This window comes from Rhinatrema bivittatum, chromosome 13 (assembly GCF_901001135.1).
Source record: "Rhinatrema bivittatum chromosome 13, aRhiBiv1.1, whole genome shotgun sequence".
NCBI classification, from domain to species: Eukaryota; Metazoa; Chordata; class Amphibia; order Gymnophiona; family Rhinatrematidae; genus Rhinatrema; species Rhinatrema bivittatum.
The window spans coordinates 71752554-71775208 of record NC_042627.1 but is presented as its reverse complement, the minus strand read 5'-3'; the positions used below and the strand labels follow the sequence as shown (position 1 = coordinate 71775208).

General features: G+C 42.4%; 1 protein-coding gene across 1 annotated transcript in view; it reads right to left on the bottom strand.

Annotated features, from left to right (window-relative positions):
* Positions 1-22655, bottom strand: part of LOC115074749 — a 60569-nt gene that overhangs the window by 14055 nt on the left and 23859 nt on the right. The window contains exons 5-6 of the mRNA XM_029574512.1: positions 19721-19865; positions 3791-3905 (exon numbers count right to left, since the gene is read on the bottom strand). Of these exons, the coding sequence (XP_029430372.1) occupies positions 3791-3905; positions 19721-19865 (260 nt within the window). The remainder of the gene's footprint in view (positions 1-3790; positions 3906-19720; positions 19866-22655) is intronic.

Here is a 22655-nt window from a genome sequence, read left to right as displayed (position 1 = left end):
CCATATTATTTTATTCAGCATAATGCCAAAGAGGTAGTATAATTGTCTTTATCATTATCTGTAGATTTATTACTTCTGTCCAAGCAGGGAGCTTGATAGAGAAAAACAAATACTAGCACATTGGTAGAGCATTTTTAAGAGTGAAAAGGGTATCAAAAGACATGGCTCCCTAACAGCATACAGGCGCTTACTGGCACTAATCAGTTTATGCTCTGTGGTCCCAGAAGACCAGCCCTACTTAACTTTATAGCTATTAGCTCACAGCAGTAAACAGACTAAGCCTCATGGAACCATGCTTCTGTGATAGGAGCTGAGAAATAAATACAGTTTATAACTTTTTATGGATAAAAAAGTAATTTCAAGGTGCATTTAACTTCTGAAAAAAAAAAAGGAGATGAAAAAGAAATGCATTGAATAACAAGACATGGAAAGATGCGGAGAAATGGCCTCAGGAATGCTTTCCAACATAGATTTGTAGAGTCGAGTCTATGATGGTGTGGGGTGCAGGTGTGTAGAGGGGAGTTGTGGTGGAGGAGTGTTTGAGGGCAGTGAGTGAATGGATCGTGTAGGTTGGGGTGTATGCGTGGATATGGGTGGAGTTGTGTTAAGGGGGATATGTGTGAATGTGTGTGTGTATAGGGAGGGTGGGTGTGGTGGTCTACATTGTGAAGGGTTAGGGGTTCCCAGGAGGAGAGGAGGGAGGGGGGTATGTAAGAAAGGAAGGGAGCAAGGAAAAAAAGGGAAGAGTTTGAGTGAGTGAAAGGGGAGGGGGTGAGCGTGAAGGGATGGGGAAGTGAATGAGAGGGGACTCGGGAGGGGAGGGTGTGAATGAGAGAGTTGGGAGGAAAGAGAAGGGGGTGTGAGTGAGATGGAAATGGGAAGTGAGAGGAAAAGAGGAGAAAAAGGTAGGAAATAGTGAAAGAGCAAGAATGTATGGAGGGGTGTGAGCTGGAGAGAGTGCAGGACTGGTGAAAGCACCAAGTGGAGTAGGCGGCCATCTGCCCTAGTTTTAGGGATTGCAGAGCAGTGGCAGGACTGCACCTTCTTGTTCTTCCCATCTGAATGGGCCCAGAAGAGGAAGCCTATTTATTTATTTATTTATTTATTTGTTTGTTTGTTAGGTTTGTGGTCTGCTTTTCGACACTTCAGAGTAGATTACATTCAGGTAATATATGGGCCTGTGCAGGTGGGAAGAAGGAGGAGTAAGAGCAGCGCTAGCCTGGTCCCTGGGAGGAAAGAGGCTGAAGGTGGAGGCCGGTGCTGTCAGTCTGTGTGTGTGTGTGTGTGTGTGCGCGTGCGTGTGTGTGCGTGTGTGTGTGTGCGCATGAGTGAGAGAGTTTGGCAAAGGTGTGTGTGACATTGAACATATGTGTGTTAAAGAATGTATTTGTATGAGAGAAGACAAAGTTTGTATGCAGCCCCCTCTCACTACTAATCCACAACAATCTCAGGGTAACTGGAAATCAAAATATCCTAGGTATGAAAAGCAGAGAATTTATTTTTCAATTTAGTTTTAATTATTGGGTGAATTTGAAATATTTAATTGGTATTTGGGAACATTTAAAAAATGTTTATATGAGTTTAATTATTGAATGTTCTATTTATCAGCAATTTTGAAATACATATTATTTTTATTAGTGTGGGTTCACTATTATGATTGATGTGTTATATTTCTTGATTTTATTATTGTATCATGAGAAATGGTGATGTTTTTATTTTTCTATGGTTATGCTACAAAGTATGGCTTCTTGCAGTTTCCAGTCAGTTTTTGTCTGCATCTTTCTGCTTATAACACACTTCACTCACTTCAACTGATCCAAAACGCAACAGCACGTATCTTAACAAACTCTTCCATAAAAAATCACATCCCTCCGATACGTCAATCATTACATTGGTTACCAATTAAATACAGAATACAATTCAAGATCCTGTCCATTATACACTCTCTCATCTACACTCCCAATTCAATTACCTTATGTTCCATTCTCCGGATTTACAAACCCACCAGACATCTAAGATCACTGGACAAAAACCTCTTAGACATCCCATCACCACGACAGGCCCGTCTTGACATCACCAGAAAAAGATCATTCTCTGACATTGGACCAATCTTATGGAACGCATTACCAGACTCTTTAAGATCCATATCCAACGCCAAACACTTCAAAAAATCCCTAAAAACACATTTATTTCAATCCGCTTTCCATATATCACACACTAAATAACATAACTACTTCTCCATCACACAGGGCACAACATTATTATATACTGATTTATTTTTTATGTAAACTATTCATTGTTTTAGATTTTTATTTTTATTATATATTTTTGTAATTTTGAGCTTTTATAATTTGATAATCTTTATGTTCTTTTAAATTTAAATCTTTATTTACATTTGTTTTTTTATTTAGTTATGTAAACCGTTTTGATTAAACACTGTTTGTAAAGACGGTATACAAACACTTTTAAATAAAAAAAATAAAAAATATATTTTATGGACCCATTGTATTCTGTATTTGATGAGAGTCTGTCTGGGTTCTGCACGTACGACCAAGGTGAGGTATTCTGCTAGCAGGTAGAGGTTTCTGTGTAGGGATCTATAGCAGCTTGGCTTGTTCTGTTTTCCGACTAGGAGAAGCATCGGAGTTTTAGGGCCTGGTGTCCTATTTGCCTTTTCTTGGGTAGGCTTGTTACTGTTTGAGCACTGGCAGTGCCGTTTTGATATGGCAGGTTTACGATGTTGTTATTGTTTACTCCTGGCCTTTTGAGGACCAAGACCACACCCAATGCACTTTACATTAGGTCTAATCATATGGGTTCCAGGTGTCTTTTATGCAGGGTTTCCTGGCTGGCATGACAGCAGTGCATGTAAAAAGAGAAGATTGAAGGTACCTTTCCATGTAAAACCTGTTATAAATGCGTAATTTATCATTTTGTGTGGTGAGGGCTCAAGGCTGTAAGGTTTGCTCAGAGGCACCAGCCTGCAGAGAGTACGCGACACATAGACTCTCCGCATTCACTCATTTTCCACATTTCCAGTGGGCAGATGCTGGGGAAGGGTGGGAGGCAGGTAGCAGGGCTCCTGAGAGGGTGTTGGGTTGTCGGGTTCCTAGGAATATTATCACGCATATTCTATCTGTCCCTCCTCTGGGAACCCTGATCTTCCCCTTCTCGCTTCCCTAGCATTTGAAATCACCGAACAGGCCAGACTCAAAGGTCCCCTTGGTCCTCCCAGTTATTTGACCTGCACAGCACCTTGGGGAGAGGGAAGCGTCGTCTCATCCCTTGCCTCAGGCAGCAGATTGACTTGAGCACTTCATTTCTGAAAATACTGCTAAAAATCAGCCTCATTGGTTTGCAAGTTACACTCAATGCACACTTTGTTCTCACTTTTCCTCCAGGATGCACACCTGGCCACTAAAACGTCCTTTAAACAGTAATCCTGCCACCCAAAAATCCCCCTAATATTAAAATACATTCCACTTCCCAAAACTGTGAGAGGCCTGGAGCAACAAGGAGGAAAGTCTAATTTATTGTCCAGCTCTCTTCCTCATTTATTTTTATGAAGAAAAGCAAATTGGGAAGAAAAGCAAAGTCACTGTGGCTGAAACTGAAAGCAATTACCAAAGCTAGGGTATCCTCAGCGGACAGTCCAGGACACTGATCTGGAGCCGAGGAATAAAATAATTGTCCCACTTTCATGAGCAGATCACTGCCAACACGGAATAACTTTTAGATGCTAACAGAGAAACGTCAGGGGTTAGAGAAAGGCGCTTTATTATAATCTCACCTCATTTACTTGGGCTAATTGCATTTTCATTTCAGAAATAGAGCTATCTTGTGAGTGCTGAAACTGCTCCTCATGCATTGCTTGTGTTCTCGGTGCCTCTCCCCGGGGAAGTGCCCTGGCAGGAATGGAAGTGACATGACAAGTTAGAGGCTTTGTCTTCGCATTTCTATCACTTACCGAGCCAGCATGGGGAAATTGTTTCGTACACGACATGTCATTGGTAAAAGACATTTCATTAATTATGACTGAGCCCACCCTACCCTGCTCCGCTTCCCCCCCCCCCCCCCTCCCCAAACAAAGCTAGTCTCTTTTCTCACCATTATTCACCCAAGAAGCTCTCCGGTAGAACCTTTCCCTATATCTTTTCTAATTCTAATTCTCTATAGTACCTGGTGATCTACGGCTCCTTAATTCTCGATTAACTCTTCAAGCCATTTAGCCTGAGCTGTATAGAACAAGTCGGTATCTTCCGCATAATATAATATATCACTTTCTCCAACTGTCATATCCAAGTTTCAGACCAATAGGGCGTGTACAAAGGTCCCTGTGAGAATGCCATAGACATCTCCAGGACAGCGGTCGGCTGGGAATGCTCTGAAGAAAGTACCGGTGTGCTTTCCAAAGAGTGAGGATGCTGGATGAATTGGGAGGCAGTGAGGAGAGTTGGAATGATCCTATAACCCTATTTCCCATGCAGGATCCTTTAAGCAAATTTTACCTCTTAGACAGATGGGCGGTGACAAACCCCATACTTTGGCATGAGGGCCAGATGACTCACTGCTGCATCTACTCACATAGGCTGGACAACAGTGGACTCTGGTTTCTTTGTCATCATGGATCCAATTCCAAAACTTCATAACCCTTTAAGTAGGACTTATTTGCCCTCCTCCTCTGTAACTGGGACAGATGGTAGGCTATACTTGCCCCATGGTATTCTTGAAGTATATTTACGTACTCCCAAAAGGAAACTAAGCTATTAATATGGTTCTGCAATTATATTTATAGCATATTTAAGGTGGCGGTTTTTAAAGGGATTCTCTGTGGGTAAATGTGTATTTAAAGTTGTTAAATCACAAGAGAATTGTGAAAAATTACAAGATTGGGAGAAATGGAAGCCAAATGGCAGATGACAATGTGGTCAAATGCAAAGTGATGCACATAAGGAAGAGCAACCCAAATTATAGTTACATAATGCAAGGTTTCACATTGGGAATCACCACCCAGGAAAAAATTCTAGACATCATTGTGGATAATATATTGAAATCTTCTACTCAGTATGTGGCAGTGGCCAAGACAGCAAATAGAATGCTAGGAATTATTAGGAAAGGAGTGGAGAATAGAACAGAGCCTTTCCAGACTACAACTGAACCGTAATTCACCTTAATCGACTCTTATTTTCTTAACATGATAATCAATAACTTTACCAATTCCATAACCCTACAATTACCACTTATTGGCAAGTTTGTTCTCTTTGTTAAATTACTATCGCCTTTCCACTACTCCAAGTTATGTTATTTCCCTGTTTTATTGTAACTACTATTTTTTCGTTCAGCACCTGTTTAAGTTCTTATTATATTTCCCTTTGTCACACCTTGTTACATTGTAAACCAGCATGATGCGATTCCCATTGCGAATGCCGGTATAGAAAAACTCAAAATAAAATAAATAAATACATTATAATGAGACCGTACCTAGAGTACTGTGTGCAATTCTGATCACCACATCTCAAAAAAGATAGAGCAGAATTAGAAAAGGTACAGAAAAGGTCAATCATAATAATAAAGGGGACGGATTGATTCCCCTATGAGGAAAGGCTAAAGAGGTTAGGACTCTTCAGTTTGGAGAAGAGACGGCTCAGGGGAGATATGATTGCACTCTATAAAATAAAGAGCGAAACAGATACATGCAAATCTGTTCTTTACACTTTCAAAAAGTATAAAAACTAGGAGACACACAATGACGTTACTAATAAGAGAAAATATTTTTTTACTCAACGCATAATTAAACTCAGGAATTTGTTGCCGGAGGATATGGTAAAATCTGAATTTCAAAAGGTTTTGGACAAGTTCCTGGAAGAAAAGTCCATAAAACATTATTAAGATGTACTTGAGAAAATTCACTGCTTATCCCTGGGATAATCAGCACTGCATCTATTCACCTTTTAGGATCCTGCCAAGATACTTGTGACCTGGATTGGCCACTGTTGGAAACAGGATACTGGGCTTGATGGCCCTGGTCTGACCCAGTATGACAAATCTTATGTTCTTACGATAGCTTGAGCTTTGAGCATGCATTTTAATCTTTGTTATGGATTTGTGTTTCTGTTGCATCACAGCAGATCAAAAAGTTCAATCAAGAGAGGTTCGTGTTTCTCTAAAGACAAGTCACGTGAAATTGTGTTCCTCTGTTTAGTTTTCATAGAATTCATTGATGAAGCAAGTCACAAAATAATGGTAAACTGAATTTAAGCATTAGAAGGATAAAAATTCATAAAAGCTCTGTAAAATTGTAACTTCTGAATATACAATCAGTTTTAGAGTTGCAACAAATTTAAGAATTGTGCTAGAAAAAAATAATCAGGCTTACTATTACTATGCCTTAGAAAAATGTGCCCACAAAGGAAGTGCTAGTTTGCCACAAATTTGTTTCAACCTGCACAGTTTAAAGTCGTGAAAATATGCCTAATGCATACATTTTACACCAGTTAACAAACGTGCATACACCTGGTACATTTCCCTTTCAATACAGACTCATTAGGTTGTTCATTTATTCTAAATTTTCATAGAAAAGTACAAGACCCTCCAACAAGTTGTAAACAATATGCAACAACTTGCTGTAGGTTTAATGTGATAAAGAAGAATTAAAACAGATTCTAATGGATTCTCCATTTTATAACCCCTATGCTTATTCTGTTACAAATTAGCTGAAACAAAAGGTGTTTCTTGTATAATACAAGAAAAAATCTATACGAGGCAAGACTCGCCCATACATTTTCTTACTCTGCTTTGTGACTATGATGTATGCATCCCCTTGAGCCCTCAGGTCCCTCTATGATATATGGTGAACTCTGGATACTCCTGCTTGTCATCTCTTGTGCTTTACAGAGAGAGTGTTCAATTGCTGTGCTTCATTCCCATTCCGTTCATTTGTTTCGAGAACCTGCCCACATAAGGATAACTACAATTGCATTTCATATTTCCCAAAACGTACTGCAAGAGGATTGACATCTAGAAGGGTCCATTTGTCTTTTAGCCCTTCTGGCTGAGGTACATTACATGGCTCAGCATTGTGACTGAGTTGCCAATTCATTCCTCAGGTGAACTGGTGATCTGTTCTTCCACTGGAAGACAAGTTCAGTGTTGATGCTTTACCTGCTTATCTTCTACTAGACACTCAGCCACCTCTAGCCAGCTAAATGTGCAGCTGAATAACCAGATAAATCTGACTGCTTATCCTGACAAATTTAGCACTGAATATCACAATAGCAATCTAAATGTAAAAATCCTGCCCCAACAATGCCTGGAACCCGCACCTTTTTTGTCTCCCTAAATCTGTGCACACAGTGATTTTGTGCACATACATTTTAGCTGGACAACAGGGGGAAATGTTTAGCCAATTAGATTTAGCTTAAAGCTGATATTGACTGCAAACATGTTTTGAATGTCGACTCCCTGTTTGCCACATCTAATTTACATACCTAGGGTATGCAGAGTAAATCCCTCTTAGAACCGAAAAATGAAATGAGATGAAACTCAGGGCTAGCCACAGCGAGGTGATGAGTTGGACGGACAGGCACAGGCCTCACTCTCACAGAGGCCCTCTGCTGTCCAGCTCCTCCCAGCCCATCCTGCTTGCCTCTGATTCAGGTATTTGCTGGCCAGCTCGATCAGCTGTTTCATGTCAGATGGCTCCCCACAGTCATCATCCAGTGTGCCACTGCTGCCTAGAGCACTCCCCTCTCTCCCAGCCCTTAACTTAGCCTCCACCCATCTCCATCCCCGATTCTGAAGTCATGCCTGACGCCTTCCCTTCCTCACCATTTCTCATCTCACCCCTGGAGTCGCAGCCCCTAGTGCCTGCCCTGTTCACACTACAAAAAAAAATAAGAAAGGAATACACATTTCAATATTCTTTTTAATACCAAAAGGGCACCGAAGATAATACAGAGGTTATTATGCAGTGTTTATTTCTTTGTTCAGTTTCCAGTTGCTGTACTATTAGTGCTGTATTGTTACTGGAGACCATCCCAGGAGCCAGATTCACTAAGAGATTTTTTTTTCTTACCCATAGAAAAATCTCTTAATATATTTTGCCTTTAAGGAGGCAATTTTGAATATCTTGCAGTGTTGCACGTGTACATATGCACTTTGTATGCATATAACCTTGTAGAAACTGCCTACAGGGTACATACATATAAAGCCCCCACACACATATGCACCCATTCTCTTTCGAGATGGCTGAGGCGGAGGGGGGAGTAGTGGAAAACAGTGAGTATTCATCTGAAAGTCAAATATACACATCCCCTGGGAATACCTCTTCTTAATCCAACTAAAGGTACACGAGGTGTAAATGCCCATGCGCACTTCTAGCCAGATGGAGGAAGGCAACTTTCAGCCTGGGCAAATTACCTGGGCAAATGACTTTGAAAAATGTCCTCACTCTCTCTCTCTCTCTCTGTCTCTGTAAATCAGAAGCGGGTTCTCGGCGTACACGGCCTTCACACTGAGGAATGGCTTCCATCCCAGCGTACCTTCCAGTGCACGCTGAGGGCAGAAGGCACTGCGACACATCCTGCACAAAAGCATTTCCAGCATACCTGTAGCCTGATTTGGCATTTGACTAAGTAAGTAGCTCATCAATAGATTTGCAAATTCTTTTTTTTTAATAGATTAGCAATGCATTGTGTGCAATTTTTTAAAGGCTGCAGAGCATTCTGAAATTAAAAACTCCACGCACGCATGGCCAGACTTCCTGCAAATGAAACTGTTAAGCAGAAATGTGCAGCTGACTCCTTCCCATCCTCTCAACAGCCTGCATGCTTTCAGTATTACTTGCCAAGATTACTTGCCTCATTGTTATTACTAAGACTATCTACTGTGTTTTGTTGGGGAAGGTTGTTTTCATATTTTTAAAACTTTGCTTCTTGACCGGGTTATCTTTCAGAGTATTCCCATGCCCCTACCTTTTTTGTTTTTTGTTTTTTTGTCTTTTTGGGCATCATAACTTTAATTTATCCCTATAAGAAATCGATAACCACTGAAATAAGGCAAGCCATCTGGCATCAGAGCCTCTCGCTCTATAGCAAATCTAGAACATTGTAAATGCAAATTTAACCCACCAAGAGGATGGGAGCAAACATTTGTAACTGAATTTAAATGTAATTGACTGAAAGAAAACGAAGCCCAGATGGAGGCTTTTCCAGCAAGAGTCTGCTCACACACCACAGCTGGTGAAAATCGGGTTAATGTCACACCCCACTAAGAAACATCCAAATCAAATAGCTAATTTTAAAGAAAGCAAACAAGGAGAGAAAAAAAAACGCCTCTTTTCTTGATCATCTCTTTCTCCTGAGGGATTTTATAGATTAGCTGTTCCACAGCATAAACTTATTTTTATTGAAAAAAATCTAGGCAGTCCCTGGCTTTAGGCCGCTGAGGCATGAAATGGAAGTCATCCTGGAGCTTGGGCTGCAAATGTCGCATTTCCTTCCACTGGGAAGTTTTAAATTCCAAGCTGCCCCAATTTAGTTAGTCTGGGAATTTTGCCTGAGATGAAGCAGAGCAGAACTAAAATTCCCTTTATAATTTCAGAACTGCCTTTTCTTTTTCCAGGTGTGGTCGTGCATGCTTACTTCCTCCTCTGGCCCTGTCAGTCAGCGTGTGATCAGTTACGCCATTTCTAGTGCATTCTCTAATAGCCCGTAATGCGTTCACAAGAGGGCAGCCTCTTTATTTAAACGGCTTGACGCCAACTGCCCAGTATCACTGGGACTCGCGTCTCTTCCCAGCCATATAAGCTGGCATTTAGCTTAGTGGTACTTAGGATGGGATGTTGTAACTCTATGAATAAATATAGGAATTATTACATTTAAACTGGGCATTCAGTTTTAGATTTTAGCTTGCTCCTCATTCAAGCGAGCTACGCTCAGGTACAAGAGGCGTTTCTCTGTTCCCAGAGGGCTTACAATCTAAGGGGTATTTTTTCAAAGGAATTTTCATGTGTAACAATTGGATATATGCACATAAATATATTGTATTTTATAAACATTGGCAGCGAGTGAGTAATTTACATTTCACACATATATTTTACCATGGGAAAAAGGGTTCGGTTTAGGGTGTTCCGGGCTAGTTGCTGTTTTGTAAGAGATACATGCAGACACATTACCAAGCTCATTCATACACCGTTACCCCAGTAATCGAGTTCTGCACGTGAAATCGGAATGGTCTATTGTCTGCAGTTTTTGGGTTGGGGCATTTGGGTGAACTGGTGGGTTTCAGGAAGAAAGAGGGGTCTAGATGAACTGGAGAAGGGCTGAGTGAACTGGCAAAGGTATTGGTGAACTGGTGATTCCTAGGGTGCATGCAGGTATTTCCAACACAGTGTACGTGCATACTTTATATAATACCTGCCTCTGCGTATAAACTGGGGTTATTATGCATACATGTTATATTTTTTACACATCTAAAATATATGTGTGCATCTTTATACGCTAGGTAGTGAAAGTATGTTTTTTCTTGCGCTGGAAATATTTGCAAGTAATTGAAACATATGCACATATCTCTGGAGAAGCTCCTGCCGCACAGTTTATAATATATTATATCAATCTCCACTTGCATGTGTAAATGCTTACTGTGAATAGGTCTGAAAGTTAGGTTATATTCAAGTTAAAAAAAACAAAACACCAGGCCAGCAGGGCTGATTCCCCCCCCCCCAGTTTTTCAAAAGCTATTCACAGTGGCCGAAGAACGAGAGGGCCCACGGAAGCAAGGCCCTCAGGAGATCCCATCCCTGCTGTGGTGGTGGAAGAAGGGCTGCGGCAGTGAGACTGTACGTGTGTGTGTGCAAGAGAGCAAGAACCTTTTGTGTGCCTGAGAGAGTGTCACGTGTGCCGGCCCCCCCTCACCTCTCTCTGGCCAATCCAGTGCCTGGCTCCTCATCTTTTGATCCGGACTTAAGACAGGAACCCGGTTCTGGAATGGTCATTTCCTTTCTCACGAGCATAAAATAAATGGGTTCCATGAGAAAGGGATCGGGTTCCTCGCCCTTTTGCGATTTCATGCCTGGGCGTCTTTTTTCTTTTTCCGTCCGTGTAAATGCATTCTTGCACGCGGCGTTTTTCTGTGCAAGCCCAAATGATTTCAGGTTGTTTCTACGGGGGGGGGGGGACCTCTCTTTCTGATACACGGGCTGCTGGAGCCTTGAGTTCTTCTTTAACAATCAAGCCCTAAGAGGCCGTCATTTCCTACCCTAGCAAAGCAGGTTAATAAGCGTTTTAGCATTCTGGTCTGCAGGACGTATTGAGGGCAACTTTTAGTGCTGTTAAGCGGCCTTTTTTTTACTAAGGTACAATAATGCATTCTTGCATACCGTGAACTAAAACACGTTATGGAGAGTTCAATACAAATAGCACAAAGGATTTGCCATTTTCGCCAACGTCGGCGAGTTATTTGCTGACCCGTAAATCAGTCTTATCTATTACAGACAAAAGACCGCTACCACTGGTTTATCAAACTAACAAACAGTTTATAATTATAACTCTGAAAGCTCTATAATCACTAGATGTTGTTAACACATTTCTTTACAAATGTTATTGTACTCACAATTTCTTCATATTACTATTTTATAAAACATTCATTTAATGACAATATCTGGCCCCCCCTCCCCCATATTATTTATTTATTTATTTATAACTTTTATGTACCGAGGTTCAATTAACAGAATTAATTATCACTTCGGTTTACATTACAACCAGCAAACAACAAATGACATATTAAACATCATCTACGTCAAAACCAACATTTAACAACAATAATTCTCACTCCCCCCCCCCCCCCCCATATTGTATTTCATTAACCTTTGAATGGGAGAGAACCATGGAACCTGTGTATTAAATGTTTATTATTTTCATTCCAAGTTTCCCCAAGTAAAGGATCCTTGCATGCAACCAGTGAAGAGTGCCGAGTTATTCCCTGCTTCACAGGAAATGTCTCTCCCACCGCACACACTCGCAGTTCTGACCCGGAACTGGATTGGGCCACAGCAGTGCCATGAAGGAGCTTTGATCTAAGATTCAAAAAGAAAGCACCTGAGCACTTTGTTTTTGAAAATTAGATGCAAAGTACGTGAGGTAAAAGCATCTAAAATCTTTGCAGCTATTTTGGCTTTTTCAGAATTGCCCCCGTTGTGACCTAACATATTAAATTAACTTAATTGCAGGAGAGGGGGTCATTGTTCTGAGCGTTACTCAGAAGGGGCATACATTATTTGTCAGAAAACGCTTCGATCCTGCACTGCCAGGCATTGTTCCACAGCGGGCTTATTTCACGCCATTCATTCGCGGTAATGTGATCCTACGGCTGCTTGTTCGCATCCCAGCTGTGTCTCCTGGATCCCTGCCTACCTCCTTCCATCATCTCAGCCTTCCATTTCTTTGACTTTGACCAAACCATCCTACTTCCTTTGCAAACTGCACCAATTCCAAATGTTGTTCAGATGCTCCTTTCTCATCCAGCAGGACTGTAAAATCCTTCATGCAGGAAACATCAATTGCGTTAGTGATAGTGAAGGTATTACCTATTTTCTTGCATATGTATTGCCTCATGATCCGTTTTCATGTTCTGGCTTGTGTATTGATAACCTGTTTTACGTTTAATGAGGGGGTCGCCAAGCTACGGTCCGGGGGCCAGACGTGGCCCTTGGCTGAATTTTATCTGGCCCCCCCGCAGCAATGGCAGAAGGAGCTTGACCTGGCCCATGGGGGCAGTGATGGACGTGCATCCTGCTGCTGCCGCCAGGTCAAATACTTGAAGTTGGAAGTTCAAGTGGCAGCATGTCAGAGCGGTGTGGGTGAGGTCTGCCATTGGAAGACCACCACTGATGGGCTGCATTATGCGTGGCTGCTGTCAGTGCTGCTTGTGCAGGTGGAGCCACTTGAGAGAGAGGCTGCGGTAAAGCTTTAAGGAGTTTTCAGCTGTTATGGAGGATGATCCAGGCCAGGGCGAAGAAAGCACTGTTGATACCGAGCTATGGATTCTGCAGAGTGCCAGGGAAAGCTAAATAAGGAATGGTGATTCTGGGACTGTGGGGGTGGGAGCACGGACATCGTCCCCCTAAGAATGAAAGCTAAGGAGGTGCAGAAATCCTCATTATTATAACCCAGATACCGAGTGGCTCTCCCTGAATTAGGGTCTTAGAAGGGAGTGTTTTACTAATACCACAAATCTGGCATGTTGCAAGAGAAGGAAGAGACAAGAAGGTAAAATGCAGAAGGGGTGGGAGAAAGGGATGAGAGAAGGGAAGGAAGTAGAGAGGGAGCGAGAATGCATAGAGGTTGTGAGTGAGAGAGGTTGTGAGTGAGAGAGTTTGTGAGTGCATAGAGGTTGTGAGTGAGAGAGGTTGTGAGTGAGAGAGGTTGTGAGTGAGAGAGGTTGTGAGTGCATAGAGGTTATGAGTGCATAGAGGTTGTGAGTGAGAGAGGTTGTGAGTGAGAGAGGTTGTGAGTGCATAGAGGTTATGAGTGCATAGAGGTTGTGAGTGAGAGAGGTTGTGAGTGAGAGAGGTTGTGAGTGCATAGAGGTTATGAGTGCATAGAGGTTGTGAGTGAGAGTGCACCGCACAGACACCATCCCACCAATCCTCAGCAAGGTCGGGAGTGGTTCTTCCAGTCCACAAACTGGGTGAGCTTTCCTCTGGGTGTTTTTTCAGGATTTTGTCAGTTTTTGCATTAGGAAGCCATGAGGGACTCTTGGGTGTTGCCTGGAGGCAGTGCATGGAGAACCTTGTCCAGGATAAGGAAGACCTTCCCCTCTGTAACCTGTTCAGGAAACCAGGGGAATGGCGGTGACCTGATTCTGGTGTTTTGGACTCTATTTTGGGGAGGGGGGTTATAAATGTTGTGTTCTGTGGTACCCATGCCTGTGATACTTTGTAATTGTATCACCTGATATGTCAGTCCTTGAGTTAGGTTTTCAGGATGTCCCTAACGTATATGCAGAAGATAGATTTGCCTGCACCATTCCTCGCTTGCGTGCCAATTTATCTCATGCACAGTCATTTGGGGTACCCTGAAAACCTGGCCTATTTGTGCCCTCGAGGACTGCTATATGCGCATATAATACATAAAATCAAAATAGTAAAAGAAGCACAATTACCTAATTTTGCAGAGCATTTGTTCTTTTTACAAGTAAGCATCCGGTTTTTCTACCACCGTTTATCCAACTCGATTGACAGATTGCATTTCTAAGACTTTAATCTTGTTCAGGAGAAGGGCCATCTAATTCCAGCTAGAGAGGAAATCCTTTTCTAACTATCGGTGCAGGCAGGTATGGGGCGGCCCTATCGCTATTAAACTGTTGCACTCGAGGATTGAACAAGACTTAGAAATATAATTTCCAGGGTGGAAATTCAATAGCAATCTGCTACAGAAAAAGCCTTCACCAATCTCCTCACTGCACCAAGCCAAAAAAAAGGACCACTTTATATACTGTTTGTATGCCAGCTTGGATATTAATTAATGTAAAAAAATACCAAACCTCATTATTCTTTATCATGTTTACTATTTATTGGCAGCAGATGTTCCTCTAAATTCAGTCCACTGCTGGCTCTTTTGGAGGTAGGAGGTTCTCCGGGCATGAGCATTAGAAAATAGCCTCGCCATCTGCTCTGTATTTAACTGAGGCCTTGGGTTTCTGCACCACTGAGTAATCGCATTCATCTGATGTTCAGATCTGTAGAGCAGTATTCATGTTTGTCAAAACAAGCAATGCTCCTTCCACACACAAACAGGCTGATACTGTAAGGTGCGCTCGCTGTTTTACCCACAGTTGGACGCGTGCTTTCCACAGTAAGGGGTTTAGCACGTCAAAAACGCGAATCCAAACCCCCCCGAAACTAATAGCGCTCATCACACGCAAATGCTTGTCAATGAGGCTATTAGTTATTCACCCGGGATACTGAAAAAAAAAAAAAGTGCTGCCAACCCGCCTATTTTGCACAGCCCAAAAAAAAAGTGTACAGAAAAGCAGAAAGTACTGCTTGCGATATTAAGTTGGAAGAACCAATAATGTTAAAAAATAATTTCAAAAAATGTGCCGGCCAGTCAGGTTAGGGGAACAGATGCTCAATTTTGTCGGCGCCCGTTTTCCTAAGCCATGGCTGTCGGTTCGGAAAACCGGCACGTGTAAAATTGAGCATCGGTTTTTCCGAACCCGCTGACAGCCTCCTCTCCCGGGCCAAGGAGGTGGAAGGGACGCGTAGTTGTCCCTAGCGCTTCCTTTTGGCGCAACCCCCCTCATTTAAATACAGGATGCTGGGCGCGCGTTGGGAGAGCGGGCGCTCAACGCTGAGCACCTGTTTTCCCGCGGACCTTACAGGATCGGCCTGAGAGGCAAAGAGCCATGCTCCATTGGTCTGGCTAATTCTCGTACAAGTTCTGGGCAGAGGGGCGGTCTCCCTTAGGGGGTAATTTTGTAACTGCCCGCAGTGGTACTAGGTCTGTGGGGATACTTTTTTGCCTGCAGACTTGGCACTAATTTTCAAAAGGAAAGTATGCGCAGACTTTCTCTTTTGAAAATGATCCCAAAAAAAAAAACTATTCGCACCTGCTAATTTGTGCAGGGAGTTTTTCTGAGAAAAAAATGACACACGTGCAGTACTTCTGAAAGTTGAAAGTATGCACCTAAGTTTAAAACCCCCACCCCCAACCCCCTCCAAACCCCTTTCCCTGCTGCAGGGAGGTCATTTTCAAAAGGATTTATGCACATAAAACTGGGTTTTACACATGCAAATGCACTTTTAAAAATGGATACTTTTATGCACGTAACTCCTTTGAAGATTCACTCCATAGGGCTGACTTGTCAAAAGGTTTTACGCACGTAAATGGGCTTTACGTGCTTAAATGAACTTTTGAAAATTGCTCCGATGTTTGCCAGTTTTTACATGCGTAATTCTTGAAAATGCACTCCATGGAGACGCCACGCAGGCACTTTTATGTGCATATAGGGCAAGCAGTAAAAGAAAAATGTACACAGGTGAAGAAGCCCTGTTGCACCCTGGGAAATGGGCATGTAACAGAACCATCCTAGCGATGTATTTCTCAGGGATGCTTGCAGAAAGATTAGCTGAATTTCTTACAGAAGGGATGAGCAGAATTTGGGCGCAAAAGAAAGGAAGCAATGAGAATCAATGCAAGGGCCAATAAACCCCAAACTTTGTGCTCAATGATGCCTTACAGAGAATATATATATATATATACCCAACTGCTAATTAATTCTATCGTTTCAGCCTGCCAGACAGACCTAGCGACATGAGTGCCAGCATTTCTACTCATTCTAGTTAGTGCTGTACTTGCAGCCTACTGTGGTTGCCGATAGACCTGGTTGCTAATTAAATCTTCTTTTCTCTCTCCACTTTTTTTTTTTTTTGCAACTAATGATTTATGTCATGCATTACCATTCTAGTCTCCACTACCTCTAGGAGGGCATTTCATGCACCCATCTCTCTTTCCTAATGTTGCTCCTGAGTCTACCTCCTCAGAGCATCATATCATGATCCCTTGTTCTAGAACATTCTTTCCACTGGTTTCTGAATAGCCCCTACTCCTCAACCTCTTGATTGTTTCACTGGTTCCAGTCCCCGAAGAGACTGTATCCCTTCTACTTTGCTTGTGACTGGAACAAACTAATATTTATGTTGGGACAAGCACAACTGAGGCAGTAGGCCAAGTACAGTCAGCAGTATCTAAGGTCAGAAGAAGCCAGGCAGTCCAAGAATGCAGATATTTATAACAGCAGACACTCATGGTCAGAAGCTAGGTCAGAGTTAGATGCTAAGAAGTCAATATAAGGAGGGTCAAATGAAAAGATAAAAGGTACAAGGCAACAGAAATAAGCTAGAGTCAAGATTCAGGCAATAGGTAGGGAGATACAGGGTAGACAGGACAGGTCTAACTGAACCGTTCCAGCAACCACTTCCAGGAAAAAGAAATTAAACATTCCCTCCAGTCAGAGGCTGGCACCATAGACCAATCAGGAACCTGAGGAAAAGGGGTTATCAGAATATAGTGAAAAGGTAAATATCAGGTGTAAAGACTCTTAGTGCCATAGAGATGATATATCTGACAAGGTAGAAGGCCACTGCTGCAGATCCCCACATTGCAGGTCCAAATTGGGTTAAAAACATATCTGGCTATGTCAGGAGCGGTCTGGGGGAGTTTCATGACACAACAGTGCTATCCAGCTAAGGGGGTAATTTTCTATCGGTATCGCTCGCGATAACTTGATAGGGGCGGAGTCGGGGGCGGACGCGGCGGAAACTTCGCTGGCGGCGATAAGGTAAGACCCGTTATCGCCGCCAGTAGTGCGCCCAAAGTGCCACCTTTCACGTTAGCGCTATTGGGTGCGAAAGCCGGCAGCGATAACACCGCGGTGGTGCGATCACTGCCGGCTTTCGCAGGCCCGCCCCCCCGTTACCGCGGGATTCAATCATCTTTGCGACGATAGAAAGTCCAGGCCTAAGTTAGCCAGATACATTTATCTGGCTAATTTTGCCAGCCTACCAGCAGCAAATTATTATCAAATATCAGAGCATAAAGCAAGCTGAATAAAAAAAAAGGATGGAGTATATGTTTTTAAATAAAAGGTACTGTCCAGAATGAAATTATGCACATCTGTTTTCTTTACTCCCACTCAGAGATGAGCAGGGAGAACTGGTTGATCTAAACGTCCGTAGTCTGATCTCCTCTCCAATAAAATATGAGCCCTGAGGCTATCGTTTAACTGTTGCTTTAGTGTTTGTTTTGCACAAGTTTGAAAAGTATTTTGATTTATCATCTATTTATCGCAAGGACACCACGACATTATTGCTGTTTGCTCCACATAGGATACTATTTCCATTTATAATAGGGTGACTAACAACTAATGAATTAGTCTTGCTTTCCCTGTCCAGAGAGCAGAACCCTTCGGAACAGACTATTCTCTTCCAAGGACATGGGTCCACGTGAGCAACTTACTTTTGGGCCATGCTGCCAGCTGGGAAATGGGGCAAAACATAATTCCAACAATTCTTTTAACAAGCAGAGCAAATGCCATGTAGTCGTTTTTAAATAGATTCCTGCTATTCTGCGTCCGTGACTTTACAAGACTCTGCTGATCTGTAACATGCTTAAGTTTCAGGACCGTGCAATAACAATTTCTGTGAGTACACTGGCCTGATTCAGGGGTTCTCAAGAAATAGATCCGTCATTTGGGACAGTATTACTGTATAAATTAACCTGGTTCTGAGACCAAGGGTACACAAATATCTGATGATTATTTATGGTAGTTATCCTAGTAAACAGACCTGTTTGTGGTCTGCGGGGACAGGAGACCAGACCCGCTGGACTAATTAATCACGTGCATGGATTTATTAACAGCAGACTGGTAACCAAGAAATATTTGTATGCTTTCTCCAGCAGGCCTTGTTCTGTGCCCGTTCTCTTATACCGAACATGTTTGGTTTGTGGCATCTTAAAGACCTTGCGTGCAATAATTTAACCAATGTAACCTCCTCTGAGATTAAGGCTCACCACTGTTGAACAAAGGATTCCAATTATAGGAATCCATGGATGCATGCTGAAGTGCTTTTTAAAATAGGTATTAATAGATTTCCCTGGACTTCCCAGCCTCAGCTGTTTCACTTTTTTTTTTTATCCCGGGAGGTGCAGAGATAAAGCACTCCTATGTGCAGAGGTTTAAAATTAATTTAGCAATGAAAATAAAACTGTTGTTAATGCACAGTTCTTAATTGTACTCTATTGAACGGTTAATAGAAAAAATCATTCACTTTCCTCTAAGCTGAAAAAAAAAAAAGAAACCCAGATTATGATATTCTAAAGAGTTTGATAATCAGTCAAAGAAACTGGTCGTCATCAGCCATTGGCAATTCTTTCCTATCTACATTTCAGTCTCCAGAAGCAACTGATTATCAAGATATATGTTTTTAATAATATTGAGCAGATTTCTAGTGAAGACATGGAGGCCGATATCCAGTGCTACTTAGCCAGATGAGTTTGAACTTATCTAGCTAAGTGATGCTGTTGAGTGGGCATCAGTTTTCCAGATAAACTATGTATCTGGCTAAGTAGTTAGCCAGCTAAGGCCTGCATTTATCAAAATGCACTAAATATCGCCTGTGATAGAGAGAGAGAGAGAGAGAGAGAGAGAGAGAGAGAGAGAGAGAGAGAGAGAGAGACTGACTAGCCATAATGCTCTCACACTAGATAGGTATTTATATCCCTATGGTAGGCCCACCTAGTAACTCGAGGTGAGGTTTAGGTATTAGTGTAGGGGTTAGGGGCCACTTTGACATTCAAACTGAGACGTACGAACAGAACAGTGCTGTCTAGTGAAGATTTGATGACCCTCGGAGTGTAAAATTTGAAAAGTTGGCTAGTGAATTTGAGCAGATTCTGTGGATTTTGTGTCAAATCTTTGAAGCAGATTTCATTAGATTTTATTCAGATCCACCTTGGGTTTCTGTAAATTCATGTTGGATGTTCCTCTGATCTGCTAGAAAAATTCAAGTAAGGTTACCTCGGCTGACCTGGCAAAAATCTAAATTTATTTTTTCCCAAGAAACGTGAAGTAGGCTGTAGAACCCCTGGTTCAAGGCCAGCTTTGAATTGTTTTCACGTCTCTGTCAGTGCATGGAAGGAAATACTAATTCAACACCGACCTGCAAGGTTGAGTTGCTTTGAAGACAGAGCTCAGTTTCATGACAGACTGGTTCAAAGTCTCTTTCGGGAGGCCGAGGGAGTGCAAAGATGGGATTGTTTGGAGGAGCTGCTCTTTCTTGGTCTCCATGGAAAAGATGACAAATTCTGTGCAAGAAGGCAAAATAAAAAATATGTAACTGTCTGTTGGGGGCGATGCCTCTTAAGCTGCAGGGTCATTTACCATGGCCTCGCAACTCTCATGGTTTTTTTTGTCCTTGGAGAAAAATACTGCAGCCTAATGAGGGGATAACATTGAAAGCAGAGCAGCGACATTTGTAACATCCCAAAAGGCTGCCGCTGTTGTAATCATAGGTCCCAAGCGCGGGTTTTTTTTTTTGTGATTTTCAATTGCAAATAAAAAAAACACTCCCATGTCACACTCGTATCATTATAAAATATTCATTGCATTGGCTGTAGAAACCTAATGAATCACACTTCCCTTCTGTGTCAAGATGTTGCAAAAAAAAAAAAAATGGTGCTGTCAGATGTAGTCCACCCAACACGGATCTATGATTCCATCTGCCTCAGGGGCCCGAACCGCAATCCAAACTAACTTGCATTTAAAGCATCCAGCCACACTGTCGTCCTACCAACCCTAGGGCAGACACAGATGGAAACAGAGGTCTATGTTGGGTAGACTAGATCCGAGAGCACTATTTTTCACTACCTCTTGTCACACCGGGGAATTATGTTTAAACAATCAGTGCTAGGAATATTTTATAATGATACATGAATGACATAAGGGTGGCGTGGGAGTGCTTTTTTTTTTTTATTTGCAATTAAAAATCGTGAAAAGAAAAACTTGCGCCTGGGACTTATGATTACAACAGTTTTTGGGATGTCCCAAACGTCTCTGTTCTGCCTTCAATGAACAAACAGCCCATTTCGGCAGGGTGACTAGGACATTAATTGGTTAACTGTGTTTTTAAGATGCACACTAAAATATTTAGTGTGATCTACAGGGACTCAGTCCCATACAGGATAATTTTCAAAGGAAAATGTAAACGTAACATACTATCGTAGCAATTTTCAAAAGCCTATTGAATTGTCAATAGGTTTCACCCGCATTAAGTGTGCTTCACTGCTTAACGTGGGCAAATGGGCTTTTGAAAATTGCTAGGATAGTATGTAACGTTTACATTTTCCTTTGAAAAATGCCAGCCAATCGGGTCTCTTACCTGGAAACAATGTAAAGCTCCTGAGCGTTATAGCACACTGCTCAAGGAAGGCCGGTTTGTCTGTAGAAACTTCACGCTTAATTGAACTCTGCTAGTGCTCTAGTGCTGGAAATAAATCTATGAGCATTTTAATTTGCAATAAATATTTCTCAGCTGGTGTAATGCATTCCTATTCACTTTTAGTGCTACAGCTCTGAAATATTCCCAAATGTGCTTACAGAAGTGGCAGGTTTCATCGAGTGCTTTTGACGAAATGGAAAGCACAATATTTTCTTCTGACTGTTCCACAAAGGGGAATCAAGGCTTGGAATAATGCAAGTCCTTGATCGAGTCAGGTGATTAAGAACTGGAAGAGTGGCTTCTACTCTAGATATCTTTATGGTAGTGCCATTGAATAAATGGAGAATTTCTTCTTAATACAAGAGAGGCGCCAGCTACTCTAAAATGTATTTTGTTTCGTGCAAATCTTTATAAATGAAAGTGATAGTGCCTCTTGGCAGAGAGGAGCGCAATTCCCCGCCCCGTAGACTGTGCAGAATTAATTTAACATCAGAGCCCCCGGTCTGGCGCAAAGCCTGAGTACCTGCCCCAGAATTGCCGTAAACTGGGCGGGGGGGGGGGGGGGGGGGGGACCTCAGTCACTGGCCCTCAGCCCTCTTCTTGTCTAACCTCACCGTGCTCTCCCTTGCCCTCTGGCATTGCTTCCTCTCAGAAATCCACGGCGGCAGCACAGCTCCTTCTTCCTGCCTGCCTCCACTTGCACACACTGGGGGCATTTCTTTGTTCCTGGGAAGCACAGAGCTGCAGTAATTCTCCCAGTACCAGGCAACTTGTAGCTACAACTCCACTTACCGGTCTAATCTTCCAGGGAGGACTGGTGAGGGGTGGGCTGATGTCATGCTAGCAGCCGCAGGCTTTCACTCCTGTTTTAATATGAATCTTTTTGTAGTACGTTAATTCTGGTACGTAACAGGGGTTTTAACTTCTAAAAAAATGCACAGTAAAACAGGAATAAAATCAGCACCAAGATTAGCGTGGGCAGATGCACATCAGGTAAAAGATGGCATTAGCTGTTCCCCAGCAATGCAGGGAGGTGCGTTTAAAAGGCAGACGGCGTAAAGCACATTTCGTTAATGCTGGAAATTTAACTCCTGGCTCAGACCACTCACATTTCTGGTTGCCATGTTATAATATTGCACTGCCCAGTGTAATAGTATCTGCTTCTGCCAGGCTGGGCACAGCAATAGAATAACTTCGGCCACCAGAAATGTGAGTTTATTCCACCTTGGACCCAGGGGTTTTTCAGTGTAAGCGCTCAGGGTGGGAACCTACAGTTTACTAATATGTAAGCTCTCTGGGGAAGGCACCTATAGCTGAACAGTACATCATCTGTACACCATCTGTAGGTGCAAGCGTAAGAGAGCTTATGCCAGAGATGCAACTCCTTCTTCGGTTTGAGGTGGAGTAGACTCACATTTTTGGTGGCCAAAGTTATTCTATTGCTAGACCCAATACAGTGGAAACAGCAAGACGCTACCACATGGTCACAGCAATTGACTATCAAGGCCACCAGAAATGTGAGTCAACTGTTACTCCACCTCGGGCCCAAGCGTTAAGCACAGTGCTTGAAGCTGGAAGGAGTGTGACCAAAAATGGCCTTGCATGCGAGATTGGCACTGGGTATCCCAACCTGGGCACAATCTTGTATGCAAGATAT